Here is a 17785-nt window from a genome sequence, read left to right as displayed (position 1 = left end):
GCCTAAACTTTGTAAACCATGTAATATGAATACCTAAGACCTAACCTAATGTGGATTTAAAGATAGACCCTACTTTGCAAAATGTTGTCTTAAAGGCTCAAAAGAATTATGTCAGAGGTAACTAACAGTGTACAAGATGGATTTATATTAGGCAGACAATGTCAGGAGAGTGCTAGATACTCCTCAGTCCTCAGGAACAGGAGACTTCCCTTCAGAGGACTGGGAAGCAAAGGCTAAAGCACTGTTAATATTCAAATTGCCGCAATACATGGCTGATGAGGACACAGTGACACCAGAAAAACTTAGATATGATGATGCTGCTGCGATCCCAGATTTGTGTATTACGTGTCAGCGGGAAAAAAAAGGAATGTCTGGGAATGTGATAAAGTGATTGAGAATGAAGATTCTGGAGAATGTATACGACATACATTTTACATTTGACCCCAAGCTTTTTCATTCTAGATTTACATCCTTATAAACCTTCCACAATTATTGACACCTTAGATCTTTGTCTACTACTTGCATACAAAGTTATCTCACGCTCTTGGAACAACAGTAAACCAAAGTCATTAATTAGAATAAAGAGCTGTCCGTCACTCTACAGTGGAGTAACAATCACTCTTAAAACATTTGAGGTAATTTTATACACTATATGAAGATTGTTGGTCTAAATGATGTGATAAATTTGTAAATTCAATGGTCCTCTGAATGGTTTGAACTTCTGTGAATACTTTTTTGTTAATGTCAACCAGCTCTTTGAGTTTATCACAACGTACAAATACTGGAACCCTTTTTTAAACTTTTACTTTATTAATGTGCTTTTACTTCATTATTTAACCATTTTGTTATCTTTTGAATATCTGACATGCACAGGAAGGCCTAATTCTACTGTCACGAAACATGTGCCTTTGACATTTTCTTTTCCTTTGCTTCTTCGTTATTGGGAGTTATTTGAAAAGTTTAATAAAATTATCACTGGGGGAAAAAAGGTGCCACATCTTCCTCAATTCATTTCTGTACCAGAAACAGGATTACTGAAGTCACAGAAACAAATGATTGTGTGTGTAATGTCAGACCAGTGCAGTTTTAGTGCGAGTTATTACAGAAAATTTGACAAAACAGTGATTTTGCAGTAGATTAAAAGGAAACACAGACAGAAAGTTTCTACAATAAGATGTATATTTGTTCGAAATATACAGAACAATAATCCTTAATAATAACAAAAGTGCAAGCAGACATATTCTTTCAATATAAAGTTTTCCGAATGGCAAATAAAACTTGAAAACATGACCTCACCTATTCAGAAGTGGAACTAAATTTATCACCAATGCTGCATTGAGTCATCACAGTGCTCAATAATCGTGCACACAACATCACTTGGGGTGTAATTGCATTCACTCGTTTTGACTAATTGTCCAACAATGTGGAAATGTGAACAAGAGACGAAACACTGCAGAACACATTGCAGATGACAACAACACTAACAGCGCAGCAACTCCATTTAGAAAAAAATTCCATTGCCCTAGTGCATGCTGGTTATCCATTGGACATGCCCACTCCCACTGCATTCATGTATGTATGACAGCATGCTACATGAAGGTGTCATTGTTGTGGTATTTATCTTGACACAGCAATCAGGTGTGTTTTAAACTGCAGGTAAGCTCGACAGATGCTTGTTGACAGAGTAACAGATCCTTTAACATTAACATCAGAGAGAGTTAACAACCATCTCACAAAGCCAGAGAGTCGAAGAAGGCATCAAGAGGGACTTATACTTTAAAGAACAATGCTTCCAGCAGCGAAATGACGATCTCTTATTTTGGTCCACAAGATTACTCAGGTGTCGTTATCTATCCTGCATGATGACATTACAGTAGCAGTCTATTTAACATTTTGCTCATGAGTATACATATTTAATCTGTAGGAGCAATGGGTGCGTTTCATTATGCTAAAATATGCTTCCTCAAGAATTCTTTCCCCTCCCGTGACCCAAAAAAATGGTTCACCCTCTGCCATCGTGGAGAATCTTCCAATCCCTAAAAGGGACTCGGGGAAGTGAGGAGGCTTCTGGAGGATCTTTGAATAAGGAAACACAAGTTTATCCTATGTGGAAGTCTTTTATCAAGTGGTGTGAGGTCCAAATGCTGCACTTCCACATGTGGCACAGTACATCACGAGTAACTGACGACGCTTAAGACTGACGTTATGGAATTAAGGATTTCTCCTTTGGCAGCTTGAGCTCCTCCATCTCTCTCTCACATCTTTGCTGAGAGGAGCCAAGACGCAAGGAAGAGACGTGACTAAGGGAAGCAAGGAGACACATTAGCATAATGAAAAGCACCCACAGAATGATCTGGTGATAGTGTAAAGCTGATTCTGCTGTATTTTGCCATTTTGCAGCCAGATAGCAGCCAGTATGTTTTATAACAACATCAGACAAAGCAGTGCAGGACATCAGCATGTCATTAGACAAACAGCTCAAAAGACACAAAAGACTCCTTGTGTTACAGTTTCCTGTATCGATGTGTCCCTCTTTGTCAGGACAGTTCACAGAGCAGAAGGAGAAACCTCAGGGTTTACTGGGGGAGCGGGAGGTGAACACTCCTGAAGCCTCCAGCATGGTCTTTCTTCGTGCTGTCTCTTTGGCCACATTGTGGTTGAGTCGCCTCAGACGCTCCTGGAGACAGAATATTTAGGTTATGTGGTTGTTTTGTATATTTTGTTTTAATGTTTGTGTGCCTTTTTCTATTTTTAAACTTCACTGGCTGGTAATTGTGGTTTTGATACTAAAAAATACTCGTAGTAAAAGTAATATAGCAGTAATACAATACCAGAACTATGCCAGTAGTATTGCTAATAATAGCAGTTGTTATAGTAGTAGCAGTGAAGCAGTTGTAGTACAACTCATACTGCTAAAAGTATTAGCTTTAGTACTAATAGTAGTAGTAAAGGTAGCAGTAATAGAGCCAGTATTAGCAGTAACACTAGCTGTATAGCATATTTGATTGATTTTTTTTTTTTTTTTTATAATTGATTATTTTTTAGCCACTAGAGCAGCAGTGAAAAGGGCGGGTGAATATTTTGAGTCATGTTTGGGTAAACTGATGAATCTTAGTCCAATATTCCCTCTCATTTTACTCTGGTTTTGGTCTCCACCAACTTTTGAGTAAAATAATTATCTCTTTACCTCCTAAATGCTCCACAATCTTCACCAGCTGATCTCAAACTGACTGTCTGCCTCATAAACTGTATAAAAATAGTGAACATAGGCACGATGATGTAACCCATTGGTTTGTGGACTCCCATTTTAAAGCCTCAAGTTTGGCATTTTGGCCGTCAGCATCTTGGACTTTAGGAGCCAGAAGTGACTGTGTTTGGATGAGAGTGTGTAGCTGTGGAGAAGTGAAAAGTGGATGTGACTCAGACAGCCTGTCACTAAAAGCAGACAAGCCGTTAATTATGCATAATTTTAAATTAAAATAAAATTTAAATGGGTGAGTTATAATAAAATCTATCCCCCAGTTCAGTTGTCATGAATAGGAAAAGTAGGTATAGAGACCAAAAGAGTTTTTTGTACCTGGCTGTAAACATGTTGATTTCTGCTGTTAAGTTGTGCATTACGTGACTATGGGGATTGATTCGCTTTTGGAGCCAGTTTCAAGTGGCCATACGGGGAACTATAGTTTTTTGCACCTGGGTGTTAGCTTAATTTGGTGTGCCTGCTGCAACTGAACAGGTGTACAGTGGGAGCTTTTTCTCTAAGAACAACTGCCTGCTGCAAACCAGGGTGATGGCAGCTGAGTTGGCAGGTCAGAGAACCAAAACAAATTGAAATTGATAAAAAGCCCTATAGCACTAAATGGAACTGCAGAGTTGGTGATAATTCTCTGTGGGTTCATCACTACAAGCACCTTTCACACTGCACATAGTCTTTGTTATGAATATTGATTTGTGCAGCTTCCCCCCTCAACCCACAGGCTTGCCACTGACCTGAGCGTTCTGCAGTATGTTGTTTACTAGCACTACTCTGCGTCTTGCATTCAGCAACTTCTTCACATAAGGGTCCAGGTCTAAAGCCACCTTCTGATGTTCATTTATCCGGCATAACTCTGCAAAGAATACACATTAAAATACAGACCAAGCCAATGGTTAGCAAACATGTTATTTCATGTAAATAATAAAAGAACAATCACCAAAGTCAGGGTTTTCATTTATAAAAGACAGAATAAATTACCTGTGGCCAGATTGTCTATATGTTCTCTTAATTCTACCTGGCTTTCCCTACAAAGAAGAAAAGAATACCATTAATCCAGAGAAAGGACAGATGATATAAAATAACGAATGCACTGCAATATATCAGTCAATGTGCAGGTTCAGTATGGAGATAGATTTATCTTAATATTATTTGTGTGAGGAGATCTCTAAATCTGTAAATATAAAACACCTTCCCCAAATACAAAAAATATTTGGAAACACATGAAAATAATAAAATGCTAAATAATAATGCAAATTGGCGAGCATGGGATTGAGATTCACAATTAAAAACTGGATTTACAAATATCTGTTTTAAGGTAATAAATGTTAGGCAAATATTCACAAATGTTTTTTTATCCATTTGTAAAATAATTTAATGTATTAAGAACTTTGTTTACTTGCAGATCCATTTTGTATTTGCAAAATAGTTTTTTGAGTTTAGAGTTGTTTTTTTACGTGTGTGTTTGTATTCACAGATTACACATTAACACATGAATTGTCGGTCTGTTCACACATGTAATATTGAGACGAATAGTCTTTTTCATCATTTAGAAACTGAACACACATTCATCAAAATGACAAAGGTAGTCTCTAAGCCCTCATCGCACAAACTGAAAACATAATGATATACTGCATCACTGCTGAAGCAGTGCAGGCTTATGTGGCTTAGTTGGCTAATACGTATCAAAGGTAACATCTAGATAATAATAATAATAATAATAATAATAATAATAATAATAATAATAATAGTATTGTGGTTAAGTCACGAGACAGTCAAGTGACTCCCAAGGGCTGCTAGCACGGATGACAGACAGAAGGGGCGCGTGAAGCAGACGACCAATAAATTAGGATTCAGTATGAAACCACATTTACCTGACTGAGTGCACATGCAAGTCGAGCTGCTGGACAGCTGGTTTCAGGAGGTCGAGTAACCCCTCGGCGATGGCATCTTTGCCTGAGGAAGTCGCTACCAACGCAGCTGACGCCATTTTAGCAAACCATCAACACCTCCAGACCGGAAGCTACGTCGCGGTGACGTTGGAGTCAGAAGAACCTCTCCATTTTCTTCCCGTGGACAGTTACTTTAGCTAGCAGCACCATTTTAGGGAGACGCATCACAGCAGCCCGTCTCCAGCATTTTAGGGTTACTCTAAGACAGACTTGAATTCAACTAGAGTCTGCTCGTTTCTTACAAGTTAGGAAGTTTATAGTTTGTAGTTAGATACAAGAATATAGGGACACTTGACACGGCCACACCGTGCCGGTTACCAGCTAACGCTAGCTAGCTACTCAAGCTAACCCTAGCTGGCTGAGAGGCTTTCTTTCGACCGACGCAACATTCACTGTGAGTAATAAACGCTGAAAACTTATATTGTGGGTAATTGAATTGTTACTGAGCTGCTTAAATGATTTAACGTAACGTAATAATTTGGATTGTTTGTGTAACGTTAAGTCAGGTCTTGTTAAAGTCAAACGTAAACGATACGTCCGCCCAGCTAGGTAACTTGGTTTTGTTAGTCAAGTCAAGCCAGTTTCTTGGGACCGAGAATGAGGACAGAATGGAGAAGGTGCATTGCATTCTTTACTCAAAACTATTTCATTAAATCAAAGTGTCGCATTTCCCTGTAACTAGCTAGATTTATACCTGACGTGTGTCTCTGAGCACCGAGATTTGCAGTAACGTTATAACCATCAGTGAATACGGCATCATTTAAATCGGAGGGAGTAACGTTACACATTAACTGTGGCACTAAACCGAGAATACACCTTCTCGTTACTTCACAGCACACGAGAAGAAAAACACTTGGGCTGCACATGTTTGTCTTTACGTGACAAATGACTAGGCAGCTGTTGGAGCATTTCACCCGACCTCCCCACTGGCATTACTAATGATTATTGCAGAGTCCACCATCTTGTGATTACGCTCGCATTACTTGTTTGTATAATAGTTTTGGGTGATGGAAAGAATTGGTTAATGTAATGTTTTATTTAAAACATAAAGGGCATGTTAGAAAAGTTTTAAGTCTGAGTGAGAAAACCAAACTGACAATTGGGGCTGTAAATAATTATTGGTTAGGGAGGGGAATTAACACGTGTATTCCAAAGGGAGTTAAAATACCTGAATAGCCTTCAGTGTTTTAATCACTCAGACATAGAGATATAACCAAACCCATTCAGGGTTTTATTCATAAGACTATATCTAATTATTCATTAATTACTTTAACCTGTATTGTGCTTACAGCATAGAGTCAGGGTTTCAATGTTTTATTCCTTTAAAATTCCTTATTGAGTGTAATGAGGTTGTGATTCCAACATTTGCAGCTACCTAAAGATAAAGATATTACTAAACCTTAGATATCTGAATCAGCTTTTGTTGTCTGATAAGGTTAAACACCCGTAAGTGTCAATTACTGTCACGCTACTTGAAGATAAGGTAAGCGGCAGAAAACATGAAACGTTGCTTAAATATGTATCTAACACATACAATTAACTTCTGTGCTTCTTATTTTACACCTCATGGACTATTTTGTCAAAATACTGAAGATGATGGGCTTAATATATTTAAATTTTATGTAAGTTTAACCAAGAGACTCATCCAAAATTGATGTGAGCCAATCGGCAACTGGTCATTTTCTCTGAGACAACCAATCACTCTTTTGGTCTTGTTAAAATACAAAAACACATCGTCCATTAGATTGAAGACTAGTATTACGGTGAAATATTTCTTCCTGTCGCAAGTAATTTCCGACTAAGAACAAACACCAGCTTGCAGAGAGCACTTAATTTAAGTGACCTTATTTTCTTTTCTGTCCTGTCTGTTTTTAGGAGCCTGCAAGCGAAGTCTGTCAAAATGAGCGCACCCTCCTCCCAAAAAGTTGTGCTGAAAAGTACCACCAAAGTGTCTCTAAATGAGCGGTGAGGCGCCACGCACCCTGTCAGCAGTTAGACACCAGATGCAAGGGCCAGCCTTGGCTTGTGAAGGTTCTAGGGCTTCCTACGGAAGGCTACTGTTGGGGACCGGACCCGACATGGATGCTCTTCTGGCTGTCCCCAGCGTGTGCACTGCTCACTCAACTTTGTTGGTCTTGTGGATATTTCTTAATGTGCCTGCAGAGTTAAATGTGTTTGCAACAGGGAGCAGAATGGGCTGGCCTGGGCCAAATATCTTGTGTGAGCAGTGCACACATGTAGACATGGGGAGAGGGTAGTGGTCATACTGGGTAAGCCTTGGTAAGCCTATGCTGGACCAGACCACTGTCCAACAAATGCCCTGGCACTCCTGCTCCCTGTTACTTAAACAGCACAGTATACGACAAGTATACACCTGTAAATGGGAGAGGAAAGCTCAAGCTAAACAAGGAAGATGGGGCACATCTTAATCCTTTCTGCCTCTCTCAAACCAGTGGAAGTGAAGCACATGCTCCTTTATCCTCCTGTTCTGTCATTCTTTCTCCTCTCTGCTCCAAGTCTATAAAAGACCAGGTACTCAGTCCTAGCTTGGACGTGACAAAGAGCTCCCCATTCCCCCTCCCATCTCTCCCTCCCTTCTGAGTCTCTCAGTGGTTTAACCACTAGTCACGGTCCATGCTGTAAGTGGCTGAGTGGCCAAGCACTCCTCACGTCCAGGGCCTCTGCTGCTGCAGCATGATGACACCCCAGTCAGTCAGCTGGAGGCCTGTAAGTGGCAAATTGCGCTCTTCTTCTGGCACTTTCTCTCAGCCTCTGTCCTTCAGTCTGTCTCTGCACTGTGAGTTTCTTCTCTTTATCTTGGTTCACCTTTTCTCTTGTGCTTGTTTGAAAATGTGCTAAATTCAAGTATAAATCATTCTGGATTGTCATGTGATTGAGAGAGAAAATGAGTGCCAACAAGTGGATCATTAAGTCTTGCATATCAAAAGAGCCACCGCAGTGTATGTGGCTTCATCCATAATATGAGAAATTACTTGATGTGGAACCCTGCTTCCTCCTCCTCTGTATATCCCCTGTCCCCTTCTTTTACTTCCTCCCTCTTTTTCCCTCCCACCTCTAAAGCTTCACTAATATGCTGAAGAACAAGCAGCCCACTGCGGTAAGCATTCGAGCCACCATGCAACAGCAGCATTTGGCCAGTGCCCGCAATCGCCGGCTGGCCCAGCAGATGGAGAACCGGCCCTCAGTGCAAGCTGCTCTGAATCACAAGCAGGTGAGGCCAAAGATCTGACAAGCTGAGGGTCAGTGGACCTTTAACCAGGTAGAGCCATGTTGGAAACTAGACTGAGCTGCATCAGTACTATAGTTGTGGTAAAGAGGTAATGGAAAGGGGATGTCTGTAACATTGACGTTCTACGTGTTCATCAGCTGTATCTATCTCAGCCTGCATGATGAGTAAATATTGTTGCTGTTTACAATGAAATGAGAAATGTGTAGAAACTTTATATTTGCATGAGTCAGGTCATCTATCACAGTCAACCTTACGCCTGATATTGCAGGTCAGTCACACTCCTCTTAGATCATAGTACCAGTGTCTCATCCAACCATCACCCATCTCTTTTAGCGTCTTATAGCTCATTGGTTGTTTTTTTTTTTTTTTTTTTTTTGTTACTCCAAAATTATGTTCAAAATAGCTCTCATAAATTCTCTGCAGGCTCCTATAAATCTGCTACCTGTCTAGCACCAGAAGGTGGTAAACATGGTGTAACATCGAGCAGCAAAAAGTTATTCAAGGCCAACAAAAACAAGTATTGTAACCATTTTGGTATGGATTCTCTGAAAGTTGTAAGACGTGGGAGGGACAGATCTGATATGGGCTGACATACCCTGATTATGTGTCATTTCCAAAAGTTATCCATAGTGCCACTCAAGGGCATCTTTTGTTAGACACTATCTGTACAACTGTTTTCACAAGCCTAGTAGTTCTAAAGATGTCAAAATTGACCTTGACAGTCAAAATTGGTGAAGTGCCCTTCAGTTTTGGACATGTGTCTTGGTTTGAAAGTAGGCATTTGTTTGCTAACATGTTAATAACTATTATTCATGGGATATGGTGGCGCCTATATGTCAGAGATTCTTTGGTTAATAAACAAACATTAATAAATTATATATGAAATCTGTCGGGGGTGTCCAGAGGGATCCTATAGTTTGTTTATTCGCTGGGAATAAATAAGCTCTATTTTGATGCTCTTCTATGCAATCTGGCACCTTATTTACATTCAAAGTAAAAAAAAATCTCCATGTGAATCCTTTTGTTTTCATTGTGAATTAGGAAATGGTCAGTGTGTCGCCCTTTAATCTGGCCCGCAGACCATAAATTGAGTATCACTGCTCTGTGTGTTATGCTGTTTTTTATGTCCCCTAGTGACAGAAAATTGATTAACGCAACTTTAAACCAGAAATAAGTATTTGAGATCACAGACCATCACAGTTGTGTTAAAATGTCTCTGCTCAATGATTTAGTTTTAATAATGTGGAATTATGCACACTTGCTTTAGGTGATATCATAGAAATGAAATGATAAAAACTTGAGTGTCGTTCACCTTTTTTGACAGAAGTGATGGACATGTCCTGTTCAAACAAGCTACACTGTTTATGCAAGGCAACTGTTGTTTGAACACGGCTTTGGTTGAGCACACCACCAGAACCACCACCCGTAGGATGACTTTACTTCAGGATTGCCCACCATGTTTGTCTGATTTAATTTTGTCATGATTACGTCCGTGAATAACTTGTGTCAGAGCCTGAAGCAGCGCCTGGGGAAGAGCAACATCCAGGCCAGGCTGGGCCGGCCTATGGGGACTCTGATGCGTGGAGGAGCTCCTGGAGGCAGAGGAGGAATGCGGGGGATGACCAGGGGTGGCCTGCGAGGACGAGCCAGAGGAGGAGTAATGAGGGGAGCTCTTTCCCTGAGAGGTGTGTATCCACAACCTCACACTGTATCTTACCAATTATCATGACTCCTATTCCAACTTCAGGGCCGCTTTCTCATGGCTGTCGACTTTTTGTTGTCTTTATTGTTTGTCCTTGGTTTGCATTGAGTGTTGTTACTTTCTGTTGCACAGGAAAGCGAGTGTCTTCTTCAGGTGGCCCCATGCGAGGCCGTGGCTCTGCTGGCCGTTTGGCAATGCGTAGAGGAGGCCGCCACCGTGGAGGACCTGGTGGCAGAGGAGGAGCTCTGTCCCGAGGAGCAGCACGAGGAGGAGTAGCCAGAGGTGAGGGGTTAACAATGTTTATTTATCTATTTATGCAGGAAAAAATGCTCAGTTGAACCAAATGACCATAAATAAACATTGAACTTAATTGTCCTTATTGCTGTGTGTGTTGTTGGACAGGCCGCGGGGGACTGCGTGGACGCGGCGGTTTTGCCGGTAGAGGTGGTCGCAGCCGTGGGCGGGGCCGAGGTGTTGGTCGACCAACTGTGACCCGTGAACAACTGGACAACCAGCTGGACGCCTACATGTCAAAGACCAAAGGTCACCTGGATGCTGAGCTGGATGCCTACATGGCCCAGGCAGACCCAGACAGCATGGAGTGATGCTGAAGGACTCTGACGCAGACACATATAGAGTCACCGCAGAACTGTACAGCTGAAGTCACACATACAGTGTAGTTTTCCACCAGATTGATGGGCTGAGAAAAGCTTGTTTATAATTTAGATAAGAGTGGTGACAGTCAAGGACTCGTAGCTTTGGAACAGCAGGAAATCAAGGTTACACTTGAACATGCTTCGACCACTACTCAATTCTGCATCAACCTGCTCCTGCAAACCCCTTTTAAATCTGGAATAACTGTGTGAAGGGACCTTTTAAACATTAACAAACCCTGCTGTCTATAAATGACAGTTTTCATTATTACTTTTTTTTTTAAATATATGACCTGAAACACACTTAAAACATTTGGGACAGATATGTTATAGTCAGTGATCCAGATGATGTGTTTAACCTTCTGTTGAAACCAATCTATGAGTTACACCTGTTTTTTTTTTGTTTTTTTTCCTACTTTCATTTTAAATGTCATTTTAGCGTTAGTTTGCAGAGACCGATGGGGATTTATTTGTTGGCTTAACTTGGAAACATTTGCAATGCAAAACTTTTCTAAATTATTTGTTCAAAGAATGTAAGCAACAAGTTTTTAAGCCAAGTATCCACTTGTCATTGTTTTGTATTTAAAAGATGTAGTACTTTGAAGTTTTTTTGTTCCTCTGTATCTTCCACCTGTCGGCATACTTCAGTGGACTGCTGACATTCTTAACTTGTACTTGAGAGCATTTGTATGACATGATCCAAAGCAAGTAACATAGGTTTTAATTAAAATGGAAATGATTTCCCTAATTGTGTCAATTGTATACATGAAATGCCTTTTGAGTAAGTGAGTTGAAATGTTGTGTATCAGACAGAATAATTAAATCAGCCAGTAATGGCAGAGTCAATAAACATGAGCTCAAATTTGATCCCTCTCCAGTGGACATGGATAGATGTTAGAGAGATAGTTCTTTGGTGATTCCCAACCTTATTGACCCCTCATTGGAGACAAGTAAATTTTGTGGTACATACTGGTTTTTTGGTTTTCTACCAGAACATGTTACATGCTTGCATGTGGAAAAAAACCCAGTAAAATCACATGAATTTTTTTAGGAGTCTTCAAATATGAGGAAATTATGAATGTGTTAATAATGTAATTTCAGCTGACTTTGCCTTTAATCTTCCTTATTAAGATTTGATTTTCCTAGTAAAATGAAATTTGACATATTCATGGCCAGGAAGGAGAAATCTCAGAATTTTAAGAAGTTATACATGTTTATTATTGTACAATAATGAAATTTATAGAAAATCCAATGTGTAATATAATGTACTGTCGCTGTATTTGGTATATAACATCTGAGAAATTATTCCTGAAATCAGAGCCTCTCGTTCCTTTCTGGCTGCTCAACTCACCTGTACCGTAAAATCACGATATATATCTTTTATGAATTCAGTTTTATTATATACATTACGGAGTTAGGGCTGGCCAATATGAAGATATTATATCTTACCTCAGTGGTTACCGACATACAAGACTATTTATCGTCTTAGATTTTGGATATCGTAGTATCTTGATAAAGCATTAATAGTGTTTTTTCCCTCATTTTAAAGGTTGCATTATAAGAAAGTGATATAAATAATCAAAATACCAGACTTTTGTATTTGTTTTAACACTTACCTCAACCCACTTATTTGTTATATCTACATTATTGATGACTATTGATCAAAAAACACAATAGTCCCCCACAACTTTGTCACGTCAGAGAGGGTATCTGGTGAGAAATATTGTTATGTTGTATTTTGTCTCCCAGTCCTAGCACTGATGACTTAAAAATATTGAGATGTATATCATGTATCAGGATATAGCCTAAAAATATGGTGATATAATTTTCAGAACATATTGCCCAGGCCTACTCGGAGTGTATGTTTCATTTGCCGCTAAAACAAATTGCAAAAAATATATTTCATGCTATAGAATAATGTAAAAATAAATGTAATTGTACAACAAATATATACAATTCGGGGAAAAGACGAAAATGTCTACATAATCTAGTAGTTTTTGCCAGCCTTTGTGAGATTTTAATTTTCAATAGGATTCAATCACACATGCATAAATCACGAATTATCACAATCCAAGCGGAGTGGATTGAAGTGGATTTTTTATTTTATTTTATTTTTTTTTGAAAATTCAGATAAAGAAATCAGTGCCTATAGTAATATCCATGGGTAGATGTCGGACGGACCGATAAAAATGTTGTAATCAGGGTTTCTGAGTGTCCCTGAATGCAACAGAGTACCGGAAATCGTATTCAACTGACGTAACTCATCCTATAAATATGTTAGCAGCACTTGGCGAGTTTCTCTTCTCACCGGACTTTGTCGGACTTCTGCAGCGTCAGACGGAAAACATGCAGCTAATCGAACTCTTCACCGAACGGACACAGCACGCAGCTGCACACATGACCACTGTGGATAAGTAACATTACATTAATGTGATTGTATTTGATATTTGAAACGAAACGTCCTCACATTCTTCGTGAAGCATTGTAGCCTCACTATGCTAGCAGCTAGCTAGCTAGCACGATGCTAACATAGCTAACGGCCACATGGACAGTGTTGAGTGTAAGTTTGTGAAGACACGTGTGTCGAGTTTTAACAAATTGAATGTACTGTAACTTTAGTAGTTTGTAACGGGGTTGTATCGAAATGTGTTTACCCGGAGACTAACATTAGCGTTTCCCTCCCTCGGTGGTTAGGGTTAGGGATTGTTCATTACTTATGAGGGAGAAAGGAGTGGTGGAGAACAAGGATGCAAGATTTGGGTTTTTTTATTTTTGGCTAAAGGGAGGGAAAGACAACTTTAAATTGCTATGTAGTACGTTATTAATTGTAAACACCCTTTGAATCCCATGTGTTTTAATAGCCAAAATTACACAAATAATTAATGCTCAAAAAACGAAGAAGCTCATTGGTTATTCAGATTTCCAAAGATCCTTGACATCTCATGCAGGACAAGGGCTTCTTTCATAAAGATCTTCTTATTCTACAGGTCTCATTCATTTCTGCTAAAAAGAAACTATTTGCACTAAACAAATCCTGTTTAAAAAAAGGCTTTCCTCAACTCAAGGATTTTATTTGTCACTTTTTAAAATATGGTAATGTCCACTACTTAATGGACAGAATTAGTTTCATCTTGCTGTGACCAGTCTAAATGTCTTGTCGTGTAAAGGTGTAACTTCAGTACCGTTAAAGAGAGTGTGCACAAAAAGGCACCGATATCGGTGAATAGTGTACATTCCTAAGAACATTTAATGTTACACACTGAGTTTACAAGCTATAAGATTAGCTTTACCTTCAGACTATGCTGCAAACTCAGTCAGTGCTTCTCCCTGTTATTTTTGATTACAGATGGCCTGTAATTTTTCTCAGTTTCAAACTTGGCACATTTGAGACCCTGGGGCTGAAGATGACAAGTATTAAGTTCATTGACAATAAAATACAGCTGAAATTATAGAATATTTTCATTGTCAATTAAGTTTTGAATTTTTCTCAATGAATCGATTAGTTGTTTGGTCTAATGAATGTCAGAAATTGGCAAAATGTTGATCAGTGTTTCCCAAAACATCTCAAATATCTTGTGCACAACCCAGAAGATGTTCAGTTTGCTGTCACACAGGAGTAAAGAAACCAGAAAATATTCACATTTAAGAAGCTGTAATCAGAAGTTTGACTCTTTCTTAAAATTACTCAAATCGATTATCAGACCACTTGCCGATTTTTAATTTAAGCATTGGCTACTAATCAATCTTTCCAGCTTGAATTTCAAATGTGTTGCCATAGTTGGAAATTGATGCATCACTGCTGGACACCTTGTCCTACACCTCAGTGCCACAGTGCAGATCTGTCAGTGGGATTGTCCTGTGCAGTGGGCTGATCCCGGGATAAGAGCAGTGGCTATAGAACATCAGGTTTTGCTTTCACCTCTGCACTGTTGGTTGCTGAACGGTGACAATGAGGCCTGGCACATTCACCCTCTGTTTACTGCTTTAGAGATGTACAAAATGACTTGAAAATATACTGCATCTACAAAGTACTTTAGAGGCATATTAAGATGGAAATTCATTTATTAAAACCAGCCTCTCTTTTGCAGCACATGACCTTGTTGCTGGATGTGATGGTGCCTGGGAAGTTATCCTTCAGTTCGCGCTGCCCTTGTGGGACATGAGGTTAGTATTTTTGTTCTTAGTAATAGGATTGATCGCCCCAGTTAAGTTCGAGGAATTAATCCGCAAAGGGAGCGGAGAACAATGGAAAAAGAAAGCAGAACCCTAACAATGCGTGCACATTACATTAAGTGTCCAAAGGCTATTGCAGCCCCTATTTGATGGCACAGTATGAGCTCTGGTCCTGTCAGGTGGGCCATAGCGTTCATACAGTGCATAGAGCAATTAATTCTCTTGCAACCCACTGCTGCCGACTGTAGCAGTGTTACTAATGGGAACTGACAGCTGTAAATTTGAATTCGTTGAATTAATGTGTTTTTTAATGGCAGTAAACTGAAACGGTCATATGTCCTTTGCAGGTGCTGAGGACCTCAGGCAAGCTGGGTAAGTCTTATTACACAACATATCTACTGTTGACTGCAGTGTCATGATGATTGGCTAAATATGTTCAACTGCTCTGAAGTGTGAGTGACAGCTGCCTGTCTGAACAACACGCTGCACTGATGTCGGAGTATGTGAGTGGTTCTGGAAACATTCTCACCTTTGCTCTGCCCTCTGCAGGTTTTCTGACTGCCCTGCCCCTCAGCACAGATGCAACAACACAATGTAAGTACAGAAGGCATGAAATGACATCACTTTTTCCCCACGATGCATGCTACCCCCCTCACCACCACCAAGTGGTTGAACAAACCAACAGGTGGTTGCTATAAATGGACAGGTGTGATAGCAGGAGGGACACGCTTTACTTGTAAAAGTAAAGCCCACCAGAATCAACAGTGATCTGTATAATGTACAGGTCAACTGGCAGATGAGAACAGAATAGTACATAATGACAGCACTGTGTGGTATCTGCAGCCAGTTGGATCATCAGCTGGTTAGTTCAAAAGCCAGTGCGAGACAAATTCAACATCTGGCATCGTTGGTCTCCATGCTGCATGTGTTTGGAGTCCTGGTATGACTGTTGAAACACACACATCTTTTGCAAGCAGTTTAAATTTCCACGCTACTGTTTCCAGGTGGCTTTATTAAGAGTCCTGTAATGTTTTTTTGAAGCACTCGTCAAAGAAAGCATGTCTTGACCTTGTATCTGAACTTAACATATAGGGTTAGGTTAGCTGCTTAATGACTACACCAGGGAGCAGCGTCCCCATCTTTTGAATCAGGACTCTTACTACTTTGTGGTGTTGACTGAAAGCTGATTCCTAATTCTGCTGCCTGACTTCTTCCAGGTTTCTGCTGCAGTGATGAACAGCCTCCCTGTCCCAGGCTTCAGCAGGGAATCATTTGGTCTTCAGGTCACTGTGATGGCAAAAGTGTGAGACTCATGACAGCTGTAAGTGGATTTCTGTCTGCAATTTCAGTATCTGTCCAATGATTGGATGTACATAATGACAGCACTGTGTGGTATCTGCAGCCAGTTGGATCATCAGCTGGTTAGTTCATAAGTCAGTGCGAGACAAATTCAACATCTGGCATCGTTGGTCTCCATGCTGCATGTGTTTGGAGTCCTGGTATGATTGTTGAAACACACAAATTTTTAAAATGCAGTTTTTGTGTGGAAACGTCCACGCTACTGTTTCCAGGTGGTTTTATTAAAGATCACTGTGAGACACCTCAACAAAAACTGAAACTGCGTTTGTTGATGGTTGGCACATTCCTCACTTAAATACTCTTTATTCTTTCAGGTTTCCTCTGCAGCAAAGGACAGCCTCCTTATCTAAGGCTTTAGCAGGGATTCAGAAGCAGAGGTGAGTGAACTGAAAGTTGTCTGTCAGTGAAAACTGAGGTCTATCCCGACAGACCTTTAACCGTAGGGCCATGTCGTTGGAAATGCCTCGGAGAGTAAATCTGTGGTTTCGCTTTACCCACATGTTCGCCGCCATGAGCGTTGTGGGATATTACTGCAGAACATATGGCGATTTGTAAAGGAAAGTTAATTTATTATTATTATTATTATTATTATTATTATTATTATTATTATTATTATTATTATTATTATTATTATTAACAACAACAACAACCAGAAGTGAATCAGGAATGGCTTCCTCTTTTAGAGCTCAATCCAAAGTGTCTGGGTTCAACACAGGAAAACTGTCTGTACACTGCAAATGTTTTGTTCATATAAATTAGCCAGCAGAGGTTGAACATCTTAAAACTGAGAACTACACCTAAAGGTTTTGCAAAGATCCAGCAAACATTAAATAACTTTGAATAACTGAATACTTTTTTTCCCCCTAGAATCCTGAAACGATCCTGGAATCATGAACTGAGGTGTTCTCAGGTGCCTTTCACTGTAAGTAATGATGCAAGTGGCGTGCTTTATAGTGGTGGTTAGGTTGTTTTAGGTTTGGTCATATACCAAGGCTTTCAGGACTCTCCGTACCTGACTTGCTGTGGACTTGACCAGAAAACAAAAACCATCCCAACGGGCTTCTGCAGCAGCCTGCTGGGAAGACCTGTTGGGAACATGACCTGCTTTTCCTCTTATCTCTTAACGTATATTCGTTAGTGTGTATCATTAATAAAAGTAAATTGGTATAATGTCTAGCCCCTTAGACATAAGTAACAGACATACTGTTGAGTGTAACTGCTGAAGTGTTGCAACTTTCATTTTCAGATCTATGCCGAGCCATCCTTAACCAGCTGAGAGCACGACTGTCAGCATAGATCTGCTGTCACCTGCTTTTGGATAGATGAACGGTCACTCTTGCAAATGACAAAACTTTGTAAAGGCATCTGTGTTTACTGCATTAGATTTGGCCTTTTCCTTTGTCTACTGTGTACTCTATAAATAAAATATCAACAGTTCTACAA

General features: G+C 39.8%; 2 protein-coding genes, 1 long non-coding RNA gene and 3 other non-coding genes across 6 annotated transcripts; 5 read left to right on the top strand and 1 right to left on the bottom strand.

Moving 5' to 3' along the window:
- Positions 1-1161: 1161 nt before the first annotated feature.
- Positions 1162-5286, bottom strand: snapin (SNAP associated protein). The gene is made up of 4 exons (XM_033636875.2): positions 5128-5286; positions 4235-4281; positions 3991-4109; positions 1162-2677 (listed from the first exon to the last, which is right to left on the bottom strand). Exons 1-4 carry the CDS (start codon positions 5241-5243, stop codon positions 2570-2572), a joined length of 390 nt encoding a protein of 129 aa, XP_033492766.1. The 5' UTR covers positions 5244-5286; the 3' UTR covers positions 1162-2569.
- chtopa (chromatin target of PRMT1a) lies at positions 5279-11677 on the top strand. Its single transcript, XM_033636874.2, has 6 exons — positions 5279-5599; positions 7081-7170; positions 8287-8437; positions 9966-10140; positions 10290-10439; positions 10560-11677. Exons 2-6 carry the CDS (start codon positions 7106-7108, stop codon positions 10760-10762), a joined length of 744 nt encoding a protein of 247 aa, XP_033492765.1. The 5' UTR covers positions 5279-5599; positions 7081-7105; the 3' UTR covers positions 10763-11677.
- A 3216-nt stretch (positions 11678-14893) lies between these two features.
- On the top strand, positions 14894-17785 carry LOC117263172 (uncharacterized). The gene is made up of 7 exons (XR_004502170.2): positions 14894-14974; positions 15331-15355; positions 15533-15577; positions 16201-16304; positions 16657-16719; positions 17210-17264; positions 17589-17785. It is a non-coding gene; the product is annotated as an uncharacterized LOC117263172 (long non-coding RNA).
- On the top strand, positions 15806-15943 carry LOC117264223 (small nucleolar RNA SNORA8). The gene has a single exon (XR_004502262.1). It is a non-coding gene; the product is annotated as a small nucleolar RNA SNORA8 (small nucleolar RNA).
- On the top strand, positions 16365-16504 carry LOC117264222 (small nucleolar RNA SNORA8). Its single transcript, XR_004502261.1, has one exon. It is a non-coding gene; the product is annotated as a small nucleolar RNA SNORA8 (small nucleolar RNA).
- LOC117264228 (small nucleolar RNA SNORA18) lies at positions 16752-16885 on the top strand. The gene has a single exon (XR_004502267.1). It is a non-coding gene; the product is annotated as a small nucleolar RNA SNORA18 (small nucleolar RNA).

Source organism: Epinephelus lanceolatus, chromosome 16, assembly GCF_041903045.1.
Source record: "Epinephelus lanceolatus isolate andai-2023 chromosome 16, ASM4190304v1, whole genome shotgun sequence".
Classification (NCBI taxonomy): Eukaryota; Metazoa; Chordata; class Actinopteri; order Perciformes; family Serranidae; genus Epinephelus; species Epinephelus lanceolatus.
The sequence above is the reverse complement of the archived record's forward strand: the minus strand, read 5'-3'. Positions and strand labels throughout refer to the sequence as shown.

Excerpts from the sequence above, each read along its gene's own strand:
- snapin (XM_033636875.2), bottom strand. The coding sequence starts at position 5,243 with ATGGCGTCAGCTGCGTTGGTAGCGACTTCCTCAGGCAAAGATGCCATC. Across the intron at positions 4,110-4,234 it reads TATAGACAATCTGGCCACAG|AGTTATGCCGGATAAATGAA; the intron begins GTAATTTATTCT and ends TATTCTTTGCAG. Across the intron at positions 2,678-3,990 it reads ACATACTGCAGAACGCTCAG|GAGCGTCTGAGGCGACTCAA; the intron begins GTCAGTGGCAAG and ends TTCTGTCTCCAG.
- chtopa (XM_033636874.2), top strand. The coding sequence starts at position 7,106 with ATGAGCGCACCCTCCTCCCAAAAAGTTGTGCTGAAAAGTACCACCAAA. Across the intron at positions 8,438-9,965 it reads CTGCTCTGAATCACAAGCAG|AGCCTGAAGCAGCGCCTGGG; the intron begins GTGAGGCCAAAG and ends AACTTGTGTCAG. Across the intron at positions 10,440-10,559 it reads ACGAGGAGGAGTAGCCAGAG|GCCGCGGGGGACTGCGTGGA; the intron begins GTGAGGGGTTAA and ends GTTGTTGGACAG.